The sequence below is a fragment of the Tachysurus fulvidraco genome, chromosome 13, assembly GCF_022655615.1.
Source record: "Tachysurus fulvidraco isolate hzauxx_2018 chromosome 13, HZAU_PFXX_2.0, whole genome shotgun sequence".
Taxonomy (NCBI): Eukaryota; Metazoa; Chordata; class Actinopteri; order Siluriformes; family Bagridae; genus Tachysurus; species Tachysurus fulvidraco.
The window spans coordinates 15,654,840-15,680,218 of NC_062530.1; the positions used below are offsets into that span (position 1 = coordinate 15,654,840).

The window sequence follows — 25,379 nt, forward strand, 5'->3', positions numbered from 1 at the left end:
TAACTTGGGTTCTTTAAGACATTGGTCCCCAACCTTTTTTTCGTCGCGAACCGGTCAATGTTTGATAATTTTACCGAGGCCCGCTGGAGGGGGGGGGGGGGGTGGTTTGGCGGCTATACAATTAAAAGTAATCATTTTAATTTAATTGTATTTAAACATGCATTTTTAACTGACCACAATTCTAAATCAACGAGAACCCTGAGCTTGTTTCTTTGCTAGACGGTTCCATCTGGGGTAATAGGAGACGATGACACCCGAAGTGTGTTGCTTATGTCCAGTTTATTCTGTTGTTTTGTTTTGGTTTCCGTCACTGCAGAAAACCCCGCTTCACACAGATAGCATGTCGGAAATGGCAATAGGGATTAAGTGCTGTGGTGACAATCTCAGGGTATTCCGCCATGACTTTAATCCAGAACACCGGCAGAGTTTCTAACTTTCTAACGACGTCTGTTTCGTACTCAATTTTGCTAATTCGTGTTAAACATAAGTACCGGTGAACAGAGAGAAGAGCGATACACACCTTCGCTCCACCAAAGCTACAACACCACTGCCGCTTGCAGCCGCTCAGCTCCAGACGTCACCTAAACCCGGCCCGATATCACGATATTTTGTGCATGTGCGGTATTGGTGCGGCTTTAGATGACGTCTTTCAGCTCCCGGTTAAGCTCTCGTCCATGGAAAGTCGCACAAACCCGAGAGAAATACACCACAGTAAGTAAAATGGAATTAATTTAATGTTCCTTGGGCGGCCCGGTACCATTTGGTCCACGGACCAGTACCAGTCCGCTGCCCGGGGGTTGCTTTAAGACACCCAACATTTTGCGATTTTGATTTTTAAGTAAAAGTAAACTCGTGAATAAATCTTATTTATAATGAGCCATACTGATGCCTCATCTTTGACTCCTGAAAAGGAACTGTTTCTCAGGTATAACAATAGCAATGCTGTACATTTATAATAATAGATTTTATACAATAATCAGTTCTGGGCCTCAAATTTTCCAAGATTTCCAAATGGATTTCCAAGATTACTTGTATTTTCTATAACCATACTGGGACATTTCACATTGTGCTTTACTCTGCTCACTGTTACTACAGTAGTGTTAGTGAAAACATCAGGTGTAATTCTCTTCAGGAATATAACATTTTAAAAGGGATGCCAGTTTTACCGGAAGCACCTTCACTGGCATTGGTACCCGATGTGAGCTACCTAGCCTGCTTGCCAACATAGTGCTATAAAGCAGAAATGCTATAAAGTTGACTATAGCTTTTTCAGGGTTTATTTCTACTACTGCAGCAAAAGTAAACAGAACATTATCTACTCCATATTAATTTCTTATTTTTTAGAAGATTGCAGTTTGTGGTTATACTGAATATCGGCTCTGACTGACTGTGGGAATCATAGGTAATGCAGTCAAATCACAACGCCCTATTAACAGAGACAATGAGAGTGTTTTCTCGTGCTACTTCCTTTAAAGGTTGTGATCACAGCAGACAGACATGAGGCTCATTAACCCCTGTGATGTGATTCAGTAGCTAACAAAGAAATTTGCTATAAATCAGACTTGACAGATATTATGTACACCATGTCTGGACGTCTGGATCTGGAATGTTCTGTGTTTGAGAGCTTTCACGTATTTGAAATGGAAAAGATGTGCAGGCCTTCCTAATAATCGCATTTCTGAGCAGCGAGTGCTACAGGCAGGGGAGGCAGAGGGAGACAGAACAGGACACACATGCTCCATACACTTCAGGTGTGCAGCTTTACACACCAGTCAAGAATTTCAGCCTGCAGGCATGAGAAAGGAATTCACCTGCATCCTGCTTCAGTGCTATCAAACACACCTTTATCTTACTGCTGTGGTCTGTCTCATATTTATTACTTTGTGCACAATATGAATACTTTCTCTACCATCTCCATACATCCTTTATTCATTCCTTCTTCATTATCTGTCATAATCTTGCAATTGGTTCATTATTTGACCCTCTTGGATTTCTGTGCTAGATTTATGGTGATACTTACTGTACATGCTTCTTTCTTACATGTATTTTTTCCACCTGTTCAGTTATTCTGTCAAACTGAAGTGTTTCCTGTAAATGAAGTGATGGTTGTCCATCTCAAAAGTAATGTCATGGAGGAAAGCTTGTTCGTTTCAACCTGCTTGTTTTTACTGCCTCTTCATGAGCACTTTTTTACGAGACACAGCTGAAATGTTTATTTTCCTGCAAGCCTCAGAGCCAGTGTAAACCTTGATCTAACATATGATAAACATTACATAAACATCCGATAAAAAAATTCTTCAGTGTTTATATGTGCTTGCATTTGCAATACAGTTTTCAATGAAGTCTAAGCAAGTCTTGACATGACATTAGCTGTTGCGCTGGTGCACACAGGCTACATCCTAAAACAGGTCGTTGTTTATTAAATGGTACTGTTTGAACATGAGATTTAGTCAGTTAGTGCAGCATTTTTGCCTCGGTGGTTTTAACACATTTTTCATAAACATAAGTGCATTTTGCTCTTCTTTGTATCTAAAAAGAAGTTTGTGCAGTTAAACAGCCAAACATTGCAGCCTTGTTCCTAACAGTAAGAGCAATAAAATACTTAAGTTATGTGGCTTTTAATGGCTTGGAAAGAACATGTGACAAAGGGAATTTGCAACAGCAATTATATAAGGGCATCTACGTTACTCCAGCTTCTTTGTCAAAGCGCTATGTTTGTGTCAGCTGTTGTATACAAAAGACATGTTGGAGAGCAAGCATTTTGAGAGGTCGTCTAGTTTAGAACAGGCAACACTTACTTTCTATGTCTAGGGTTTAAGAGACACTCGCGAGCTATCTCTTCCCTACATCGCTTCTTCTAATCCATGTAGAGCCACCTCATCCCTTGTGGGTAAGGCTTACTGGGCAGCAGAGATCTCGCCCCTGCATTTCACTAAGCAGACAACCCGCACCATAGGCTGTTCAGTGGCTTACGCTAGTTGCCACATAGAGGCACCTGTGACTTGATTTAACAGAAAAGTGAGCAGCGTGGGCCGTCTTCCAGTCGCACTCTGCCTCCTTCTAGCGCACTCAAAACGGAGAAAAGGGCTAAGCTTTCCCATCAAAGTCTAGGCCGGTCAGTGTGCGCAGGCTCAGAACTGGTCTGTCATATCCGCCAGGCAGGCTAAGAAAGAATCCTGACGCCTGAGGGCTAGAGTTCCTAGGAGCTTCCTTAACGGGGCAGTAAGTAAGGGAACTTCCACTTCTGGTGTTTCAGGGGTTCTCTATAAGAGAAAACTTTCAAGAGTGAGTGTTCAGCCTCATGACGGCAGCCGCCAACATTATCCCTTTGGGTCTGCTTCACATGAGGCCATTCCAGCTCTGGCTCAGAGGTTCATAAGGGTTACGCACCACAGGCTGTGCACCCTTCTAATGTCGAAAAGACCCCGGCTTTTAACCTTTCGAGACTATTTTGACTCTTTTTGTCTTAATACTCTTTTGAAGGACGCCTCACTTTTGGGCATGAGAGTGCTTTTGGATACATAAATTGCCTAGAATTGAGGGCCATGTTTCTAGCATTAAAACACTTTCTCTCTCATCTCAGGGGCTACCCTGTACTAGTGCACACAGACAGTACTATGGTGGTTTACTGGTGCTTTGTGTTCACACCCTCCTTTCAGGTTAACGCAGCAGATTCTACTCTGATTCTCCCTACGTGTTGGAGCGCATTTGGCAGATTTTCGGGGTGGGCGGAAGTGGATCTGTTTGTCTCCAAGGAGTCAACCCAATGTCTGCTATGGTATTCCCTTTCTCAATTGGCCCCTCTGTGCCTGGATGCCCGGGTACCGCCTGTACGGCTCTCAGAAGTACCACACCACAATCAAGTCCATCTTCTTCTATTGGCTCCTTGTTGGCTTGCTCGAGTTCGGTTTGTGGACCTATTCTCCTTCCTAGACGACACTCCATGGGAGATCTCATCAGGAAAGATCTCTCTCAGGTGCAGGCAACATTCCTTCACCCCAGCCTCCAGATGAGGTAGACCAGTTTCTAGACGCAGGCTTCTCATCCGCTCTGGTGTGACCAATGCTGCCAGTACCCAGTTTAATGCTTGGTCGGTACAGTGCTGTCCCCCTCTAAATTGTCTGGCTACTATTGCTGCCGAACCACGAGCCAGTGGGTTTTTGGGGCCTCCTGGGGAAGGCACCCTCTGGTCTTTTGTTCTCTGTGCAGTGCCAGGTGGCTGAGACCATCTTGTAGACTGTGCCTTTTTTCCTGGGACCTCTTGATGGTACTGGAGGGGCTACTGGAAGACCACTTTAATCTCATGTAATCAGCCTCTGAGAAGTTTCTGACCCTAAAGACAGCTCTGCTCTTAGCCTTGGCCTCCCTCAAAAAAGTGGGTATGCAGGCTTTGTCCAAGGCTATCCTGTTCAAGGCTATCCTGCAGCCCAGGCTTTGCCTCTGGGAATCAGCTTACACCACTAGGGGTATTGCCTCTTCCAGTGCCATGTCCAGGGGTGTTACCCTCAAAGGGATTTGTGCTGCAGCAGGCTGGTCCTCTCCGCACACCTTTATCAGGTTCTATTACCTGTACTTGGACTCCACCCCAGTGTCCCAGGTCCTTCAGAGCTATTAATGTTCTGTTCCCTTGTGCTCTCTCACGGTCTCTGGCACAGTCAATGACTGGCATGTGGTGGAATGATGCAGTGATGCCCTGATGCAGTGTTGAGTTCCCTCGAAAGAGAACTACACCAGGTTACGTACGTAAGCTGGTTCCCTAAGAAGGGAACGAGACACTTTGTTGCTTGCCACATCCTGGGTGTCCACTTGGAAATAGAAGCTGGAGTAATGTGATGTAAATGCCCTTATATGAACTTGCTAGTGCATATTCTCTTTGTCACATGTACTTTCTGAACCAATAAATTGGCGTGTGTGCACACAGAGCTTCAGACACAACTTCCTCAAAGAAGCATTTCCATAGAGTCAGCCCTGACTCAGCATCTCATTCCCTTCTAAGGGAAACGGGTTACATATGTAACCTGGCGTAGTTTATACTGTCCAACAGGTGTTGCAGTCAAAATAATGTAAACATTAACCATAGTTTCTTTAGAGTTAAAAGTTGTTAAGGTTTAATAAACGTGACTGAGTTAGCAAACTCCAAGTAAATGTTTAAATGTGTGAAACTACATACATATTTAGTGTTTTTTATAGTCAGTTTTGATTCCGATTTGATTAGAGTCATGTTGAAAGAGTTAATAAAAACAGGATTTAAGGAAATCTGATGTCATTGAGCTGAGAACATGTACAGATTGTGCCAGCCTTTTAATATTTATGATATCATAATTTATTCTAGCTAGCAGGATAAATAATCACTCTGACAAAACTTACTTTAAGTCAGCATTTAGAGCTAAAGTAATCATAACTGAAATGATCAATGTCGTGAATAGTACCATTGTCTGAGGTTGATTCTCTGCCCTGATCAAGTACCTGTATTTTGATGTGAAATGAAATGAAATGCATTCATTTTGTATTGAGATGGAATTCATTCAGCATAGGAGCTCAATGAAATCTGTAGTTATAACCTTCTGTCCTTGATTGGGTTTGGAAGAGGAAGTGCTACAAACCATTTATCTCCAAGACCAGGGTGTTCTTTCTGCATGAGCAGATTTTTACCTTCAGTCACACTGAATTTTAGAATTATGCTCAGGTACTCTCTCTCTCTCTCTCTCTCTCTCTCTCTCTCTCTCTCTCTCTCTCTCTCTCTCTCTCTCACACACACACACACACACACACACACACACACACACACACACACACACACACACACACACACACACACACAAGATAAATAAGAAGCATTTATTTGTATTTTATGTATTTTACGTTACAAATAAATTCTTCATATACAATATGCAGACATATTAGGGGTGTGTGTGTGTGTGTGTGTGTGTGTGTGTGTGTAGGTTATATGTATGTTAAGCAGAATATAGGAAACACCCTAGAATGTGTGTGTGTGTGTGTGTGTGTGTGTGTGTGTGTGTGTGTGTGTGCGTGTGTGTGCTTATTCAACTGATTGAGCTGTGTGAATGGGACTGAAGAGGGTTGTGAGTGATGAGTGCTTATTCAGGCTTCCACCAAACCTCGAGGAAACACTGGTCTGCCTTTGTAGCAAAAGTGCATCAGCTGTTAAGCAGAGATGGCTGTCTGTGTGCTGGAAGTTGCTGTTGCCTATTACATTTTTACAAAAGGCTTCTCCATGTAGAAGAGCTTGCTGGAGTGCAGGTCGGACAGTGTGGCCATTCTGAATGCCAAAAGTGAAATGTCATTAATTCGAGCTTGACTAACACTAATGCTAAGCTTAATTGGTGCTACATGTGTTCACCATTAATTAGTGTTTTTGTTTGTTTGGCTGTTCATGTAGTCCAGACCTAAGGGGTAAAAGATGCCATGTCTGGCATGAATATATCTCTGTGCTTTTCTGCCGAGTGAGCAATTTACATCTTTGTTTAGCTTCGGCTAATTATATGGTGCTTTTGCCTGAAGCATCACCCATCCTCCCTCCCACCTCACCCCTCTCTCTCATGAAAGACTCTCTGTCCCCCTTCTGTACAATAAGGGTACTGCATGTTAGGTGACAGATTTGATTGTACTTTATGTGTGAGTGTGGCTGAATATTTTTGAGGAAGGCCTACAGGGAAACAAATGGTTTCTTAGAACAGGACTCTGCTCTAGCGCTGGCGTGCATTATTGGTCTTGCTGCTGCATCATGGTGTGTGTGTGTGTGTGTGTGTGTGTGTGTGTGTGTGTGTAAGGGGAAGGGGGAGTCAGTCCCTGCCTTTTCAGACAGTGTCTTTATGTCAGACCTGGCTGCGTCTGTGGCACAACACTGCACAAAGGGGACCATTGTTTGTTTGGGTGTGTGTGTGGGGGCGTGCTATTCTGTTTCAATCATCTCTGGAAATCCTGCTTCTTCGAGGTGGTTAATGCTTTGCCTGTGGCTCTTTCTTTCCCTCTTCCTTGGATAACCGTGCATAAGCAACCCTTTATCCCTCTTACCCCCACCTGTGCTTGCACAAGAACTGTTGTTATGGTAGTCTCCTGGGCATTAGGCAACATGTTGCTGTGTCTAAGAAAAGCTTTTTGCGAGTGTGTGTGTGTGTGTGTGTGTGTGTGTGTTGTGGTGGGGTGGTGAGGTTTTGGGTGCTGGTGGTGAATGGCTATTAAGGGCCAGATTGGTGTTGATTGCGGTGCTGATTGGTAAGGATCTGATGCATTTTTTAAGCTGTGCAGTATACAGGCATCAATGTGTCACCTCTGCTGCCTGCACAGAACATGGCCCAGTAATCCTTAATCTGACTAACAGCTAATAATGGGGGTGGGGGCTGACACACACTATTTCCCTTTGCCTTTCTCATGACTGTTTTCCCTCTCTCTCAGTCTCTCTCTCAATTTCTCATCATAAGGCCTGCCAGCCAACAGACACCTGTCTGGTCTAAATATCAATCCATGTCATTCAGACACATCCCCATTGTTTACATAGTTGATTAGTTGTGTACTGATTGTTATATATATATATATATATATATATATATATATATATATATATATATATATATATATAGTGAGAGAGAGAGAGAGAGAGAGAGAGAGAGAGAGAGAGAGAGAGATTTCTTTTAACTTGGATATCAGCTTACTAATCTTGCTTAACTTCTTTAGGTTTGGTTGGTCTCAGTGTGGTGACTCGGGCAGGCCCCACATAATGTCTTCTTTATAAACAGACCCTTGAGGATCTACTACAAGTTGTTATTGATTTTACAATTTAGCTCATAAAGAGTGATGGCCTGTCAGTGTAATGGCAGCTTATTTGATGGATTATTGGTTTAGCATTAACTATCTACAGTTCAGGGTTGAATTCAGCAGGCTGCTCAGTTGGGATACACCCCATAAACACTCCTTCCTGGGTGCCTTACTCTCACATCCAGTTTCAGATATTTAAAGACTTTTTTCTATTATCAAGTACATTATTCATATGGTTCTGTTTCTGCATACTGATTGGTTGACAGAGCGATATAATGTTCTAAGACTGTCTGCAGTCACTCATCATAATTTGCATGAGCATTTTAAGTTGCTTAGCTACAGTATGAGAAGGAGCCAGCTTCTCTAAGTATAAGGCAGTTGTCTTATTATAGTCATACAATATTTTGTTTATTTTTCGTTCATTGTTTTGATTTTTGTCTTATTGCTTCAATTATATGCTAAGTGTATTTTTGTTTTACTGCCAGATTCCAAAGCATGTGCAAATGTTTAATGGTAACAGTGCCTCTCTGCAATCAGAGACTCCTCTGGTGGACTTAGGGTTGGACAGCATCACAAGTCCAGTATCAGCACTTCTGTCTTACCTTTTTGCATTTTTAATGTGACATTGCAGCTACAGTAACACAGTTATTGCTAAAAACCGTTTAGGGAAAATTTAAAAATGTACTTATTTTTCACCCTTGCTGCATGTGACATGTCATATTCAAACCCCTGTTCAAAAGTAATGATCAAACAGCTGTCATCAATGAAGTAATTCGGATTAAACTCAAATAAAATTCATCCGTTTCTGAAGGATTTTCTGCTGAAGCCGTAATCTGCAAAGAGTTTACAAAACAAGTACAGGACCCCTTTGTCACTGTAAAAGCCATCATCAACAAGTGGAGAAAATGGGGCACCACGGTGACGTCAGCAAGTACAGGACATCTCTTCAAAATTGATGAAAGGACAAGATGAAATCTTATCACAGAGGTTGCTCTAGCAACATTAAAGGTGCTGCAGGAATATCTCTTAAGTACTAGTCTCATGTATGGAGTAGATTAGCTAGATGGAAAAGCTTTTACAAATTAAAAAAAAATCCATCCCCATCTAAACCCTGCAAAAAAGGTGGCAAAATATTTTATGGTTATGAGACCAAGACAGAACCTATTAAGGGCTGAATGACTTGAAGAGGACTGTGCACAGGAGATCCTTTCGCAGTTTGATTGAGCCAGAGAATTTTTTAGGGAATGGAGTGGAAAAAACTGCTAAATCAAGATGACTGTGTGATGTGTTACAAGCAGAAGGTGCTTAACAAAGTATTAGTTAAGAAATGTGCACATCATGGGCGAGGTTAGCCCCTTTATAGGGGTGCTTCAGCACCCCTAAAAAGGAGCTCAGCACCCCTACATTTTTTATTAAAATCTTAGTCCATGGGGTCGCCGCCGGTGTTGAGTAGCACAGTACCTGAGTGACTCGTCCATAGTCATAAACGGAGAGAAGTAGTGCCGGTTACAATGTTCTTCTGCAAGACGCATGCAGTTCTGTTTATTAACTGCTAGAGCGTATGTGTGTCTCTGTTGTTAAAGTTTATCGTTAAATTGATACTCATTTTAACAATCCGGAGTCATGTAAACATGACGTCACGTGCGTCTTTTCTGGTGAGTCGTCATGGAAACATGAAGCCCTTGCGTTTGGACCAGAGTGAAAATAAACCCCATATCACTGTATACCACCAGTATGTGTGAAAACACTCATTGTGGCTTTTTAAATGAATTGTTGAATTGTTATTCATTCCTAGATTTAGATCTGTTATTTTTCAGTTGTGGCTGACTATCAAACTAGACAATAAAAGAAAGTTTAATGTTTTTATTTTTCTGTATTTATTCATTCCTTACACACAGAGGATTTAACCTGAACCAGACACACACACACACACACACACACACACACACACACACACACACACACACACACACACACACACACACACACACAGAGAATATATATATATATATATATATATATATATATATATATATATATATATTCTGTGTGTGTGTGTGTGTGTGTGTGTGTGTGTGTGTGTGTGTGTGTGTGTGTGTGTGTGTGTGGCCTGCCAGTGAGCAATGGACATACAACAGTTCTTTAAAAGAAAAAAGACAGATTCATTTGAGTGACTAGGGACAGTCCATAATGATCTTGTGAAAGGAATTTGTCATTTAATAAAAAGTTAAAAGCCCAATAATAATAATAATAATAATAATAATAATAATAATAATAATAATAATAATAATAAAGACATTTAAAATGACACATCTCTGTGTGCCTTTTGATCATATCCTTAGCTTCAGCACCCGTAAAAAGGAGCTCAGCACCCCTAAAGCTCTGACCCTAGAATCGCCCCTGGTGCACATGTCTCTCTGTTTGTTGTTCACCTGAATTTCATTTGTCACTGTATCACATTAAAGGTTAAAAAAGATCTGAGGTGATTTATTTTTGTGTCAGTTTTCATCTTATTCACAGACCAACAATTTTCTTTAGAATAGTAGTCAGGTAATACCACAAGCCTTCATGTTAACAACATAGTTAATGTTATGGAATATGAACCAGTGAATATGAACCAGTGTCCATGGAATATGAACCAGTGTCCATAATGTCTGAATGGACCACCTTGGTAGGCCTACAGTCACAATACCAGCCTCTCTTCTTTTCCTCTTCTTCTCAACTTTGACGTATGATACTGTAAGCATCCACTGCATAGAAAATAACAGCAACGTCCACATTCCTCATACCTTCACATTTCCTATATGTCCCTTGGGCTGTATATCAACGTAGGCAGTGGAGGTTTTAGTCCCCTGCCCCTGTGTCCACGAAAGGCCATCTGCTATATGACTCTTGGGAGACATCAGAGGCTCCCCTGTCATTGATTTCATGGTTTCTGATTAAATGGCTCTATCTTGTGAGGGTGTATGCATGTGTGAGACACGAGAGAGAGAGAGAGATAAAGAGAGAGAAAGTGAGAGAGGACATTAACCAAAAACACAGCATGAATAGTAACAGTGTTGCGTCATCAGTGAGCTTGTGTGACAGCGGCTAAGACACCGTGACTAACTGCTAAGATGGAAAAAGTTTGTTTTTAATCAAACAGACTTGTGTAAGTACAACAACATAAATAGGTTTGTGTCAGAAAGAGTTAAAGTATGAAACCACACAGGAGAACAGAAAGAAAGTTTGGACTGTACACAGAGAAGGTGAAATGAGGAAAATAGTATAATGATGTCATCAGCTGCCAATCACGTGGGAGCTGGGGAGGGCTGTCAGCTGTCCTGTTTCATCTACATCACAAATCACATACAGTATACAAACACAAACACACACACACACTCACACACAAATTTGTCTTACTATCCTTGTGTAGAACTTAGAAAGACGTATTTATTACAGAAAGTTATGCCTGCACTTCTAACACAAACTTCAGTAACTGAAAGATTTCCTTAGGTTTTTAAATAAAAGCTGCTGTTTACAAAGAAAATAAAAAAAAAAAAACAAATCCCTCCACAAGGTCAAAGCTGTCAGTCACACTCCACCTGTCTGTTCCTCTAAGTCAATTATTTGTCACACCTTTCATATTTCTTACTTTTGTGTCAGAACTATCACATTTTCTCATCAAAAACCACTTGAAGGTGACTGCTATTGTTAATGTCACAAATGATTAAAATGTACAAAATGGATGTGATTCATATTTGAGTCAGATTTGCGTATGCTGGGATCTTTAGCCGGCTTTTAGGAGAGTGAAAAGGAAAGAAGAGTCTAGGACTTTACACACTTTGGCTGCCATCTTACTGTTTTTGGCCAACAATAAATAAGCATGCATTATGGGCCTGACTGGTTTTTATTTATTTTTTTTACAGTAATAGTATATTAAATGGTATCTTTATTTAAACCCACCTAACCAGTGCGTAGCTGAAAAGGAGTGTTAAACACAGCAGTATCACTAATTTCCTTCCTCTCGTTTGGAAATATGAATCTGTTGATTCCCTATCAGCTGTAAAAAAAAAAGAAAGAAAGAAAAAAAGAAAGTAAGAAAGAAAGAAATTAATTCTCCTGCTTCATGAAAGCTCTTCATGAAATGTAGTGAGCTGATATTTGCAGTAATGAAGTACATTTCATAAAGCTACACTTAGGAGTTTTCCATGACAAACAGAAGCCTAAAAAGTGTTTGGGATATTGAGCTGTGGCATCCCGCTACAGTTACCGGGCCAGCCAGAGCCTTGTCAGCCAAGCACACATGAAAGCAGGCAGAAACAAAAGCAGAAAAAGAAGCAGGAGTGGCTACGTTTGCTCAGCTCCCTCCAACCAGCTGCTGTTTCTAAAGAGGACCACAGCAGCAGGCTTGTACCTTTCTCAGAACAAAAAGAAGGGCCACACACACAAGTCTTATTTTTCTCCTCCCTTCTCCCAAATTAAATAGTATAAAAGAAAACAAGTGTGCCACGAGTGTGTGTTTGGGGAGCCAGATGCCGAATGTTAAGTAGCTGGGGATGCCAAAGAAAAATGTGGCAGACGTGCATTGGCCACTCAAAGATGAACAAAAGGGAGACAAGCCAGTACAACAGGGGAGCTGCAGAAGAGCGGGGGAGAGGGAGGGAGACTGCAGAGGCAGTTCAGATTAGGGCGAGGCATCTTTTCAAACCGAGTGCCCTTGACAACCTGTTGAAGTCTCACCTTAAGAGGAAAACAACTGCACAGTTGCACACAAAAACACAATCACTCCCATGACCACCACCCCAGCCCCAACACACACACATGCACATACCCCACCCCCCCAGACAAACATAAATACAACTGCAATCAGCCCCCCCCAACCGACCCACACACATACACACACACATACACACACACACACACACACACACACACACACACACACACAAATACACCTGCAATCAGCCTCCCAATCCACCCACACATACACATACGAATACAGACACACCCACAACCACACACATTTACACACACGCACGCACACACAGTCACACCCGCAACCGCAATCAGAAAGCCACACGCCCATACACACACACAAACACATCTGCAATCACCCTGACATGCACTCTTACAATCAACACACACACATTTGTCACTTCAATTGTAAATGTATTATTAGGGTTTGGGTGTGTCTGTCTGCCATACTGTCTGTCCATCTTTGCTGGTGGTACAACAGCTTGCCTCAGGCTATTCTTTGTGAACACACAGACTCCTGACCAGACCAGAGAAGTGTCCAGTTACTCCCTGTATACCCCATCTCCATACACACACTCAATGCATGTATTGAAATATACTAATGACTGTTAACTGCAGTTGATAATCACCCTCGACATGTCCCTTAGGATAATGATTGTTTCTGTTTCTCCCTCTGACGTACCTGCAGCGAACTGAGGCTTCCCCCACAGGAGCAGGATAAACTCAAAGCTCCGAGCTGCCAGGAGACTCCCTGAATCTAATAAAGCAGATCTGAGAAGCAGAATATTTTTAGCAGCCCCGTACACTGAAAGGAAACGCTGCTGGATCTGCAAAAGCTAAAAAAAAGGCATCATTTTATTTGCATTAGCTTGCCAGTGGCATGCTTTCAGGATTGCAGCTCTGGCGTTCTTTGCGTCTCGGCAGGGCTGCTAATTGCCGCCGATTTACGGCTTGGAACTCGATTTTGATGGTCTGTTTCAGTTAGGGTTAGATGTGTGTGCTGGGAGAGACGTTCCCCTATTTATATTAGACGAGTGGATTAGCACTTGTGGCAGTGGTGGTATGGAAGAACATGTCTCAAATATAATCTGTTTTTCACAAAACAGGACATCTCACACACACACACACACACACACACACACACACACACACACACACACACACACACACACAAAAAAAAACAACACAAAACATTTATTTTGGGTTAGTCCACAGTAATATGTCAACATTATAAAATCATTAAAAGTTTTTTGATTTAGTAATGCACATATGGCTGCATTATGAAATGAGCGATCTTGGTCCGATATGGTAGATGATGATTCATTTCCCTTTACTCTGCTGGTAAATCTCACCTTATCACAACTAACAGCTTCATAGTAAACTATGAAGCTGTTTAGAAGTTTGTTTTCCTACTAGAGCATAGAAATGTGTATACAACAAAGTATGGCGAGCCAATCAGATTGTAACCCTCCAGATTCCGAAGGTTGTGGCCAGAAAAATCATACATTTGATATAAGCTGCTCAGTGGCATGTGAACAGAATAGCCGATACTGAGACTAGCTGAAGAATAAACAATAAACTCTTAGAAAAACCATGTAAGTGATTAAGTCCCTTCAGAGGGTTTTGTTATTGTTGCAGAGAAACATGCTTGCTTTTGCTGCAGCTTTTTCTAAATTTGTGTTGTCACGGTTTCACAAAGGTTTTTTGGTGGAAAGTCTTGAATTGTCTAAATAGCAGTTGCTACTAGTGGTCTATTAGCAGACAAGTTGTGGGGGAAATGATTCACATTTGATTTAATGGTATTTACCACCAGTACTATCAAGTCAAAAGAAACCACATGCGTTTTTACAGCAAAACAAACAAAAAGGTTGACATGACAAAAAGAAATTGTGCAGAAACATCATACAGATATAACATCATTAAGCCATTGAAGGTTGAAAGAATGGAGTTAAATCATAACCCACGTATATAGTTCTTCAGTGAGACATGCTGCTGTGAGATATGTAGCAGCAGTGAAGAAAAGCATGGAGTTCTGTAACAGATGGCCTAGCCTACACAGAGCCCTGATCATCAGGGTTGTCTGAGACCTTAGAGATAGAAGACGTCTGCAGAACTTTGGCAAGTTCTCCATTATGCTTGGAACAGTGTAACAGATGAAGTTATTCTAAAACTTTACAAAAGTGTACCAAAAACATTGATCGAATATTGATTTGGATTCATTTTCAGTTCATTAATATCGACGGCATCTTTGTGTTACTGACTTTTGCATAATGCTGTATTAATGACTGAACAGGAAACGCTCAACAAAGTACATGTGACAACACTAAACCAGACATTAGTACAAAGATCTCTAAATATGTATTATCTCTTTATATATCATATGTAACAATAAAAAACGTTATTGTCATTTCTACAAATGAATGGCATGTATAATGGCAGTTTTCTTGAAGCAGACTTAGAGACTCTTCCAGTAATATACACTGTGTATCTCTGACTCTTCACTAACATAAGTATAGATGACGAACGTCTGTATTGCAGATAGACTCCATTTGAGCTAAAGGAGTGATGGACGCTGTTATTTAAAGCAATGATTATTCAGGTTGTTTAATAGAGGTAGGATAGTAACGAACAGCAGCAGCTTTCATTACCAATCTGTGATTCAACATTACTGCTGATTGACCAGAGTAGGAGTGTGTTTAAACAGTTCTTCAAAAAATAGACAGTGAATGTCTGTGCGTGTGTGTGTTTGTGTGTATGTGTGTGTGTTTGTGTGTGTGTGTCTGTGAGCTGTTGAGGAGATTCAGTTACTAAAGCCCACATTAAACTGGTATATCAAATCTATATAAACTCTCCTTTCTTCCCTAAGGCTGCAAAATGTGTGCACAATATAAAACAAGGACCTTTAACACATTTCTAGTCATTCATTCATCTTCACTAACCACTTTATCCTGGTCAGAGTTGCGGTGAATCTAAGAGCCTGAGGGATGAAGCATGGACAATCCATTGGGAACGGAAATACATAATATATATATATATATATATATATATATATATATATATATATATATATATATATATATATATATATATATATATATATATTAGAAAAACACAGCATGTTAAACAGGCAGCTCAGCAGCAGCTATTAAGAGGATGGAATGAAGTAAGCAATGGTGAACATGTGTGGGAGTTAAAGAGTGAATAAGAGTTTGGGTCATAGGAAATATCATGAATGCCAGAACATAAAGACCACTGCATACTTTGTTTCCGAGTAATGCATTTAACCGTGTCTGTTGATCTGTGTTTATAGGAATGTATTTTAATATCCTGGTAAGGAACCCGTACTAATGACTGACCTCTAGATTTAACACTTTTTCAAACTGCAGGTTTTCTTTAAAAGATGTCTAATAACTAAAGAAAGCTATTTTCCCCTCTGATATTAAAGACAGAGGTGCACAGTATCAGGACCCGTCAGGCCAAACTGTAACCTGTGTTATGCAGTGTATAAAGCATCTGTCACTCTGTGGTTTCTCAGAGACTCTGGACCTGTTCACTCATGCTCTCTGTGGAGGATTTGGGTTACAATGTGAGGATGTGGTCAAATATATATGAGTTATATATCAGTTCTGAGGCTGCTAACAGTCCACTCTCAAAAAGACTTAAGTAACCTGAGCTGAAGATCAGAATACACATCAGGCCATATTGTCACTTTTTATATTTTAGGTATTTGGAAACTTATTTAAATTTAAATTATACAAATGATTTCTGCCCACTTTCCGGATGGCAGATTAATAGGGCTGATTGACAGCCAGCTCTCCTAGTCTTTTCTGCATATCGGCTGTAATTTATTTGTCACGTCTTTACCAGACATTGAGAGTGAAAGATCGGCATGAGGCAGGTTAAACTTGAGCAAAAATTATATTCTCCTTAAAACATTGTTGCAATGGAGTTGGTGTTATTTCAAGTTTTTACAAATTGTAGTTCTCAAGAACTTGAAGGTATCTACAACCTCAAACCTAAACAGTATTGTCAGCCTTGGAAGGGTAAACAGAAGCAAGGGATTTCTTCTTAAAGTCCACCATTTTGATCATGTTCAACTACATGTATGTGTAACTTCTTGAAAAAAAAAAAATTTCAACCTTCTGTCAATAAGATACAGGAGAGACGAGTGACTGATCCTTACTGATCCTAGCTTTTTCGTTTTCTATTTGATGTCGATATGAGACCTCTGGACACCCAGTACAGGTCCGTACCAACATCCACATATTAAACAAACCAAGTTTTCTCTTCAGGGTTTACACAACATTGTGGAGGTGGTGGTGACGGGGTGATTTCGAACAGTGTCTGTCAGCATGACACATGTTCATGACATCAAACAAATCAACATATTGGATTATTTCATCCAATACCAATCCACCATTTCAAGCCACCAATATGCAGCACTGGATAAGCAGTAATTACTGATTGAGTGGTCACGTAGTTATAGATAATTTAGAGCTTCAGATTAACAAGAGTGAATTTAGTTTTGAAGAGTATATCATATTTAAAAACCTGTGTGATATATCTGCACTTCTACAGTCATCAAGAACTAAAGTTTCTGTGAAATAGCTAATCGAAAACCTCCATATCCCTTTACACAAGTTCAGTCTTCTCCTGATTAAATGTTGCTTGGCCTGTATTCGCATTATGGAATTTTTTATTTTAGTGAACAACACCTGTCTATCATTTGTTGACTACGATTTTCCAACATGATTTTCCATTTCCTGTTTCTTATACTGTAAGTAGACTGTAAATGAATTACAAAAAAATGATTTACTTAAAACAACAGGTTTTTGATCTGTACACTCGAATGTTGAAAATGGACTGTTGGATGAGTGACTGGGTCAAGAATAATTCAACCTAAAGCGTCATTTCTACTGATTATTTAGTCACAAATCAAGGGAAATGTTGACAAGTGCACTTTTGTTTCTTGCATAGGAACGAAGTGCATGTTGAAAAGTTTATGATTTTTTAAAAGCCAGGACTATAAATTATAATCAAGTTTTACGCCCTGCTTAGTGTTATGGCTGGATCTGTGTGTTTATATATTAACTGTTTCTGAGGTCATTTCATGGACAACAAAAAGAACTTTTAGTCTCTCAGCATTTTGCACACAGAGGCACACAGCCTGGGCTTTATTTGAGCTGGGAGGAAAAGAGTGATTGCACAAACGTGTCTCTTACCATACAATTAGAAAAACTCTGTAGGCTATTTTTTTGTAAATAAAAAGGGCAATTGCCAATAAAAGGGCAATTCCATGCAAATTTCAATCTTGCCAAGGATAAAATTGCAAGTACAGGGGGAAAAAATCACTTTTAAATTATCCACTTAAGTCTATATTTAACTTTTGTAACCAACAAATTTACTTGCACAAAACAGTGTTTCAGCCAGACAGTTTTTCAGGAGAGATATCAGATTTTTTTTGTAATTTAATAGAGTTGGTTTGGAGTAGATTTATTCATTCATTCATTTTCAATAATTGGTATTTACAATTATCACACAAGTAAATACTGTGTGTGAGTAAGGAATGCACTCCTGGTCCAAGTCCATGTTCAGTGTACCATGCACACACATCGTTACATTTCATGCACACGTGATTACATTACCCACGAGATTGCATTATCAAATCGTGAACGTGCCACAGTCTAAACACGGCTGTCTTTGAGGACCATTGTGTATTCGGAGGAGCACTTTGTTACAGGTGGTTTGTCCTGTTCTGTAGTACAGCACAAGTATCAGTTTAAAAAGTTATTGTTTTTGGTACTTCAGAGGAAGGAGATGTGGCTGCATGGTGGGATTTGGCAGGTGTCCAAATTGGGGGGAAAATGTAAATAAATGTGTAATTTGCACATGATTTTTTATTTTTTTGCATTCTTGTGAAGCGCTTCGAGAGCATGAATTACTCAATAATGCAGCCTGTGCAGGATATGAGAGCCTTCAACAGTACGTGTTCTGATCATAAGTCACCGGTAGTTTGTATTGGTTGTTTCCTGTGATTAGTTCAGTGATAAACTGAAGAACATTCAGCAGTACCCACACCAACACATTAGCTGTTTATGTAAAAGTCAGGAAGTTGCATTGTTTCCCTGAACATTTGCAACACATGGCTTTCTAAAAACATGCTTATGCTGTGCTTTTAGCTCTGCATCCAGTATTTTACCAAAAACATTTTATCTAATGCTTTGAACACGGCTTATCTGGCTGTTTGGTCGCGCCAGGGAGAGCTTGTTTACCAGATTTTCTCCTCCAGACTCAATAACATGTCAATCACTGACTGCCCCCTCCTTCTCACCAAGCCCGCTGCCGCTGCTCTACGATTGGTCAAGCTAACATTCCTCTCAGTTTACCTCGTAGCCCTGCTGCCCTCACAATGGGTGATCAGCTCTCGAGCAGCCTGACCGTATTTACACCATCAGCATGTGGGTTTTAGCCATCCAGAGTGCGTCACGTAAAAATGCAGTTACCTAATTATGTTGGCATCCATCCATATCAACATTCACAACCTACATGTGAAAGCTACAGTATGTAGACAGATCAGATCACCCAGAGGGCTTCATGGCAGCATGATTCATGCTGTAAGCACACTGTTGATAACCTGTAAGGATTTTGCAAGGACATCCTGTATTTGTTTCTTTTTTTTTTAATTAGCTCATTTGAAATACTCTATAGTGAGAAAATATAATATAGGAATAAATAGAAGCGAATCAAGAAATGTTTATTAACAAAATGATTAAAAATGACTTGTTGGACCAAAAAGACCAAATGTTGTAGCATTTTTAAAACAACACATTAGTTTTAGTTTGTTCTGGCACTTTCTTTCAGGTTATTATCTATATGCTTAACATGTTCACACTGCAAGTTCACCTCTCTTTTCGAATCATATTAGGATTTCAAAGCAACATGTTCCACAATGCTTTCCTTATTTAATCATTTTATTTGGTTTGTGGTAATTATAGTGATAAAGCATAAAACAAAGCTCCTGGCTTTCAGTCATTTTTAATGGGTGTATTCACAGTAAACACGTTTTTATGAAAACATGATTTAAGCGATTTAAGCTGAAAGGAAATTTGAGAACTCATGTAAATTTCAATGGAACACCGAAAGAATATATCCACAAAAACTCCAGCCTGGAAGTTCAAAAATAGTTTAATACCCTATAAAAAGGTCTCCTAAAATCACTCCAAGCTAATTCCTCACCATCACATGGTCCCTGAACGTGATATGAGATACTGTCAGTGTTTTCCATTCTGTACTAATGAAGGTTTTGCAGGACATTTTCAACAACAGCAGTTTACAGGGTTATTTAAAAATAAATTTTTTTTAATGAAATAAATTTAAAACAGCTGTTATTCAAGGCACCTAGTAAGGAAATCTTTGAGTTTTTATGGCATGTTTATTTTGCAAAAAAGTAAAATTTTTTTTATAAAATTAGCCCAAGTAATCAGGAAGTTGGCCTACAAATGTAGGTCAAGTGTGAAACATTAAAATTACATACTGGAATAATGAAAAACTTTCAACTAAAATAAATAAAATTAAATGTAACTATTGAACTGCAAGTGTGAAGCATGGGTTCATTATCATTAGCATCATTTGCTGTTCTATAGGTTCTGTAGACAGAAAACAGACAGAAATGTTTATTTTAAATCCATGCGTCAGAATGTGTTCATTGTAAATATCCGTACGTATTCAGGGTAAGCTGTATGGCGTGTTCATCCTTCATTGTGCTAGTAAATAGAAACTGTAAGCTGTTGTAGAGTCAATTAAAAACACATTAAGGTGCTTAGTTTAACTGGCATGGCACATGTGATTATAATGAAAACATTCAATTCTGTTCATTTTATTAATGTGATGTTGATGTGATAAAATGTAAAATACCACTGGCTATTTGTGTTTGCAATGTTAGTTAAAAAAAAAAAACATATATGTGAACATTAAATAACCTGTCTTCAAGCCAGCCAAATAACAAGTACAGTGTGCCCTGGAAAAGAATATGGGACAATGCAGACGTTGAGTGAAGCTCAAAAGTAGAGATGGAGCACTTTAGGTACGTGCATGTGTAGAGTCGTGCGTGACGAGAGCAACGTTTCCGTCAGGAACACAGAGATGACGCACATAGGTAGACTCATTTTCTTTGCTGCATTCTGCAGAACCACCGTGAAGAGCTCAGCAAATGATAGGATAGAGTAGTGATCCAAGTAGTCTGAATTAAAACCCTCTTATCTAGTTCATTTATTGGTGCTTTTCTGAATGAATTTGCAAACAGTGCCTGAAAGTTTTCCATAATGCTGACCCTCACCAAGCATATTAATATACGACTGGGAAATAAAGTCTGTGACCGGTGATAAGAACAAGTGGATTAACATTCTGCTTTCTGATTACGCTCTTGCTTGGTACACTGGGCAGTGTTTACAGTGTTAGCATAAGCCCACAAACCAGAATCCAAGTGTGTCAGTGGGTTCTTGCCAGGCCACTAACGCTCTGTTTTTTTTTTATATGCTTCTTATTTCCTGTGCTCTCTCTGTGGAATGTAACAGTGCGGCGGCTGGAAGAAGCCCTTGTGCCCACAATTTGTTTCATCCCTGAGGCGAACGTGCATACGTGCCACTCGGCATATTGCAGTGATTTGGAGTGCAGCAGTTGCTGTGTGCTGTCTGACCTGGGTGTTTTCACAGAGAGGGGGAGGGCTGGGTCCTCACTGCTCAGCGTGTGCCCGTGTTTTTGTTTTCTCTGCAGTGCCAGTCCGAAATGGTTGAGAGGAGGGGTTCTCTCTCTCTCTCTCTCTCTCTCTCTCTCTCTCTCTCTCTCTCTCTCTCTCTCTCTTTCTCTCTCTCTCTTTCCTGCATAGATAAAGAGGCATGAGCCATTTCATCGTCTCAAATCACGTTTCCCAGCAGACTGTGTGGCTCTCTTTCTGTCTCTTAACTCACTGAAATTGTATAAACAACATAAAAAACAGAACTGAAGCGTGTGCGCTGGTCAAACGTCAGGAGAACTTCTTCCATCTTCTGTCAAATCCAAACAAACGTGTATTTGAGATTCAGAGGCATTCAGAGCTCTTCCTCTTCTCGTCATAGTGCCCTATTTCTGCCTATTACTTAAATTATTTGAAATCATATTCAGAAACACAGGTGTATTTGTTTTCATTCGTAAGATGATTAAAGTTTGCCAGTGTTAAAAACAAGGCAGGAGGTCAAATGAATTGTCTGTAGAGCTCGGAGATAATTGGATGTCAGTCTGTAAAAAGTTTACAAATAGATGATTCATGTCAAAGAATGAAAACAAATCGTGGCGTGTTTTGGTGCAGATTGGGGAGGGAACCAGAAAAAACTGTGGATTTTAAGGTCTTTAAGAATGCAATGCTTCCATCATCATTTTTTCCCTGCAATTTGTGTGACTCTGAGGGAACACCAGAGGGTTTGTTTAGAGACAGGAACAAAAACACTCAGTAGAAGACACATAAAGGACCTGTGATTTCGCAGTGTTGGACTGTGGTCCGTTGATGCAGGTCAGCAGAAGCACACCACGCCTGTCATAGCTGCGTGTGAAGTACAGTCAGATAGGAAGAGATAAAGGAGCAGACCACCCTCTCTGTACATTTATGTTTCCTCACTATGAGAATTGATGCCAGCTAAAAGTACACAGGCTGTAAACTGGTACATTCTTTCTGTTTATCTCTCTCTCCATCTCCATCAATGCCTTCCCTTTCCTCTAGAACCTCATCGCATGTTTGAGATGTTTTCCCCAATCTGGGAATCTGTAGAAGCAGTGTGAAGTGTTTTCACTGCAGAACAACAGCAGCTTGTGTTTGCCTTGCCTGCCCCCTTTTGGTCACATTCTGAGCAGTAGATCAGCCTCCTCCCATTTCCTCTCCTCCCTTTTCTCCTCTGCAGCAATGCTGATATTCTGCAGGTTACGTATAAGAGCGAAAAGCTCATGCACACAGCCTTGTTTTTGGAGAGTTCAAAAGTAATGCTGTTCTAAGTCAGAGCCAGATATTCCTGGGGAGCAGCAAGCCCTTGATTGCACCAGAATTTAGAGCCAGAAAGACTGCAGCTATTAATAGCCCATAAAAAGGGCAACATGGCTATTTAAGGCAGAGCAGCTTTAACTTGGTATATTGAATATGCACCATGCTCTCTACAGTATCACTGCCACACATTTCTGACTTTGATATAGTTGAAAAAAGAATGGTGATAGCCAGAATAATGTTGGATTTGCATTAAGGAATTCATTCAGTATCCAGTAATTCGTCTTTCTTTAATGTAGCTTGTGATCTGGCAGGATGTGGGAAAAATGTGTGAAAATGGAAAAAGTGTGTGTGTGTGTGTGTGTGTTTGTGTGTGTGTAAGAGAGCGAGAGAGAGGAAGAGAGACGGTCAGCTCTATCCTTAGTTGGGTAATGAGATATTATGTGAAATATTTATGTCCAGGTTAACCCTTTGGAGCTCACATAAATGTAGATTTTGACATTTATTCAATTCCACACAGAAGCAGTATTAATTACAACCCTAAACACATCTGTAACATTTTCCCAGTCAATCAGAGCTCTACATGTCCATAAATAAGGAAGGGAAATGTTTCATTCAGACATGTCGTTGGTAATGCCTCTGGAGTGTGCCAAGGGCTCGTTGCCTGGCAACCATGATGGCCTGTCTTCTTACTGGCGTTCTTGTGGAGCTGGTTGTCTAGCACAAGGCTTCCAGTGATGCAGCGGTGCTTAACATGCCCTGTGACTTCTTAAGCATGCTGGGATGTGTTTTTAAATATGAGTGTCATGGGTGTGTTTAGAGCCAAGCCTCAGCTGCACAGGTCGCTCTCACTCATGGATTTCCTGTTAACTGTCGGGACTTTCTCTTTCTGCAGAACCATTCTCACATTGAGTAGAGACTTGAAGACAACAGGGTCAGTTCCCACTGCTCTCCCAAAAAAGTCAATAAGATTTTTTGCTGAACACCTCATCTGAAACACACCTATTCTCATTCTCCTCTTTGTCTCCAGACGTTTGTTTTACTTTCAAGTTTCTCACGCTCTAATGCAAGCCGATCCTACTTGGATGCAAGCGAGCCAAAGGCATGTACTTGGACGGTAGATTAGATGTACTTTGGGAAACATCATGTTGACACTTACCACTCCTTTAACACACCATTGTTATTTAAAAACACTTTTCTACACTTCTATCTGCTCCTAGAAACAAGGTATATGCAAAGACCAGAGACTAAGTATGCATAAACAACACATTGTAAAAAAATCAACAATGTAAATGATAGACTTATTTAGAACAGCTGTCAAAACAGCGAGTAAAGAAATACCAGATCCCATTTCTCTGAGTGTATAAAGTCGCCATAAAGAGTTATGAAATGAGCCATCATTCTTTTTTCTGTGCTGTTCTTTGCTGTATAGTTTGTTTATGAATAACTTGATGGTTCTTTATCTTGTGGGTGAGTTCTGCAGAGATAGGTTTGGCTGATCTGATCACATTCCACTTGTTATGTGCGCTGTCTCCGTTTACGTCTCCACTTCCACAGAGATTTGTATAATACTTTGCCCTACAGGCATGTGTTGAACAGCCACCACCTAGGCTGTCTGGGCTTATTCTAAGTGTTTTTTTGTGAAGTGTCATGTCTTTACAACACTTTAGTTAAAGTTGTGTCTGTTTAGTTAAAGCTCGTGGGTCGTTGCAAGCCTGACAAGCTTTGCCTGTGGGTCTGGAAGGCACTTTCCCCCACACTGCTGGAAAAGACTGATGACAGTAGATTTTCTTTAATCTACTCATCGCTCTTTCGTGGCTTTTGCCTTCTTTCCAATTCCTTTAGCAGTCCCTAACTGGGATAATATTTATTTAGTCAGGCCTGAGATGGAGTTTGCTAAAAAGGCTGTCACAAAGCAGCAGGGGCTCTGTCACCTGAAGTAGCACTCCTTCCATTTCCTTTTCTCTCTCCAGGTTTTACAGACCACTAATCAGTCAGCTGCTTTCCAAAATCCAGGAAGCAAAACACAAACGCATGTCTTAAGCTATGAGCATAATTGGGGTCTTGGTGCAAGGTCTCTGCATTATTGTGATATAGAGTAGAGATATAATATAATATAATAAGTACTTATTGAACTGTCTTCGCCTTTAGGGAAATAAAGAACTCCAGCGGTATTGTAATATGAATTAAAAGCCTGGAATAAGGAAGCAGTATTTTTTTTTATTATGACCTTACTGTTTTTAATCTATTGTGTGTGTGTGTGTGTGTGTGTGTGTGTGTGTGTGTGTGTGTGTGTGTGTGTGTGTGTGTGTGTGTGTGTGTGTGTGTGTGTGTGTGTGTGTGTGTCTGTGTCTGTGTCTGTGTCTGTGTGTATGTGTATTTTCCAGCATGCCCACCAAAATGTGAGGGTCAAGCCTGCATGGATTCGGGCGAGTGCTGCCACCCACAGTGCCTGGGGAGCTGTACGGAAGCCGGTAATGACATGGCGTGTGCAGCCTGCCAGCATTATTCCCATGAGGGCCGCTGTGTGCCAGACTGTCCTCCTGGCACCTATCGTTTTGAGGGCTGGCGCTGCATCACCAAGGAGGTTTGCGCCCAGGTTCATTTGCCCAGCGAAGTGGACTTTGTCATCCACGATGGAGAGTGCATGCCTGATTGCCCACCCGGCTTCATGCGCAATGAGAGCCAAAGGTCTGTGTTGCCTCCTTTAACATGTCTCTTTGTTTAGATTTACTTCTGAAAACAGACTTTATAGTTATTAGGTGGCCTAATGTCGCCTCCAATGGACCTTTAACAAATTTAAGTTTGTTCGACTTTCTTTGTTAATAAATAATATACAGAGTAACAAGTATTAGAATTA

The 25,379-nt window shown here is 40.5% G+C and overlaps 1 protein-coding gene across 1 annotated transcript in view; it reads left to right on the forward strand.

The window, feature by feature from the left end:
- igf1ra (insulin-like growth factor 1a receptor) overlaps nt 1-25,379 on the forward strand; it is a 96,549-nt gene that overhangs the window by 47,373 nt on the left and 23,797 nt on the right. The window contains exon 4 of the mRNA XM_047822250.1: nt 24,907-25,210. Within this exon, the coding sequence (XP_047678206.1) occupies nt 24,907-25,210 (304 nt within the window). The remainder of the gene's footprint in view (nt 1-24,906; nt 25,211-25,379) is intronic.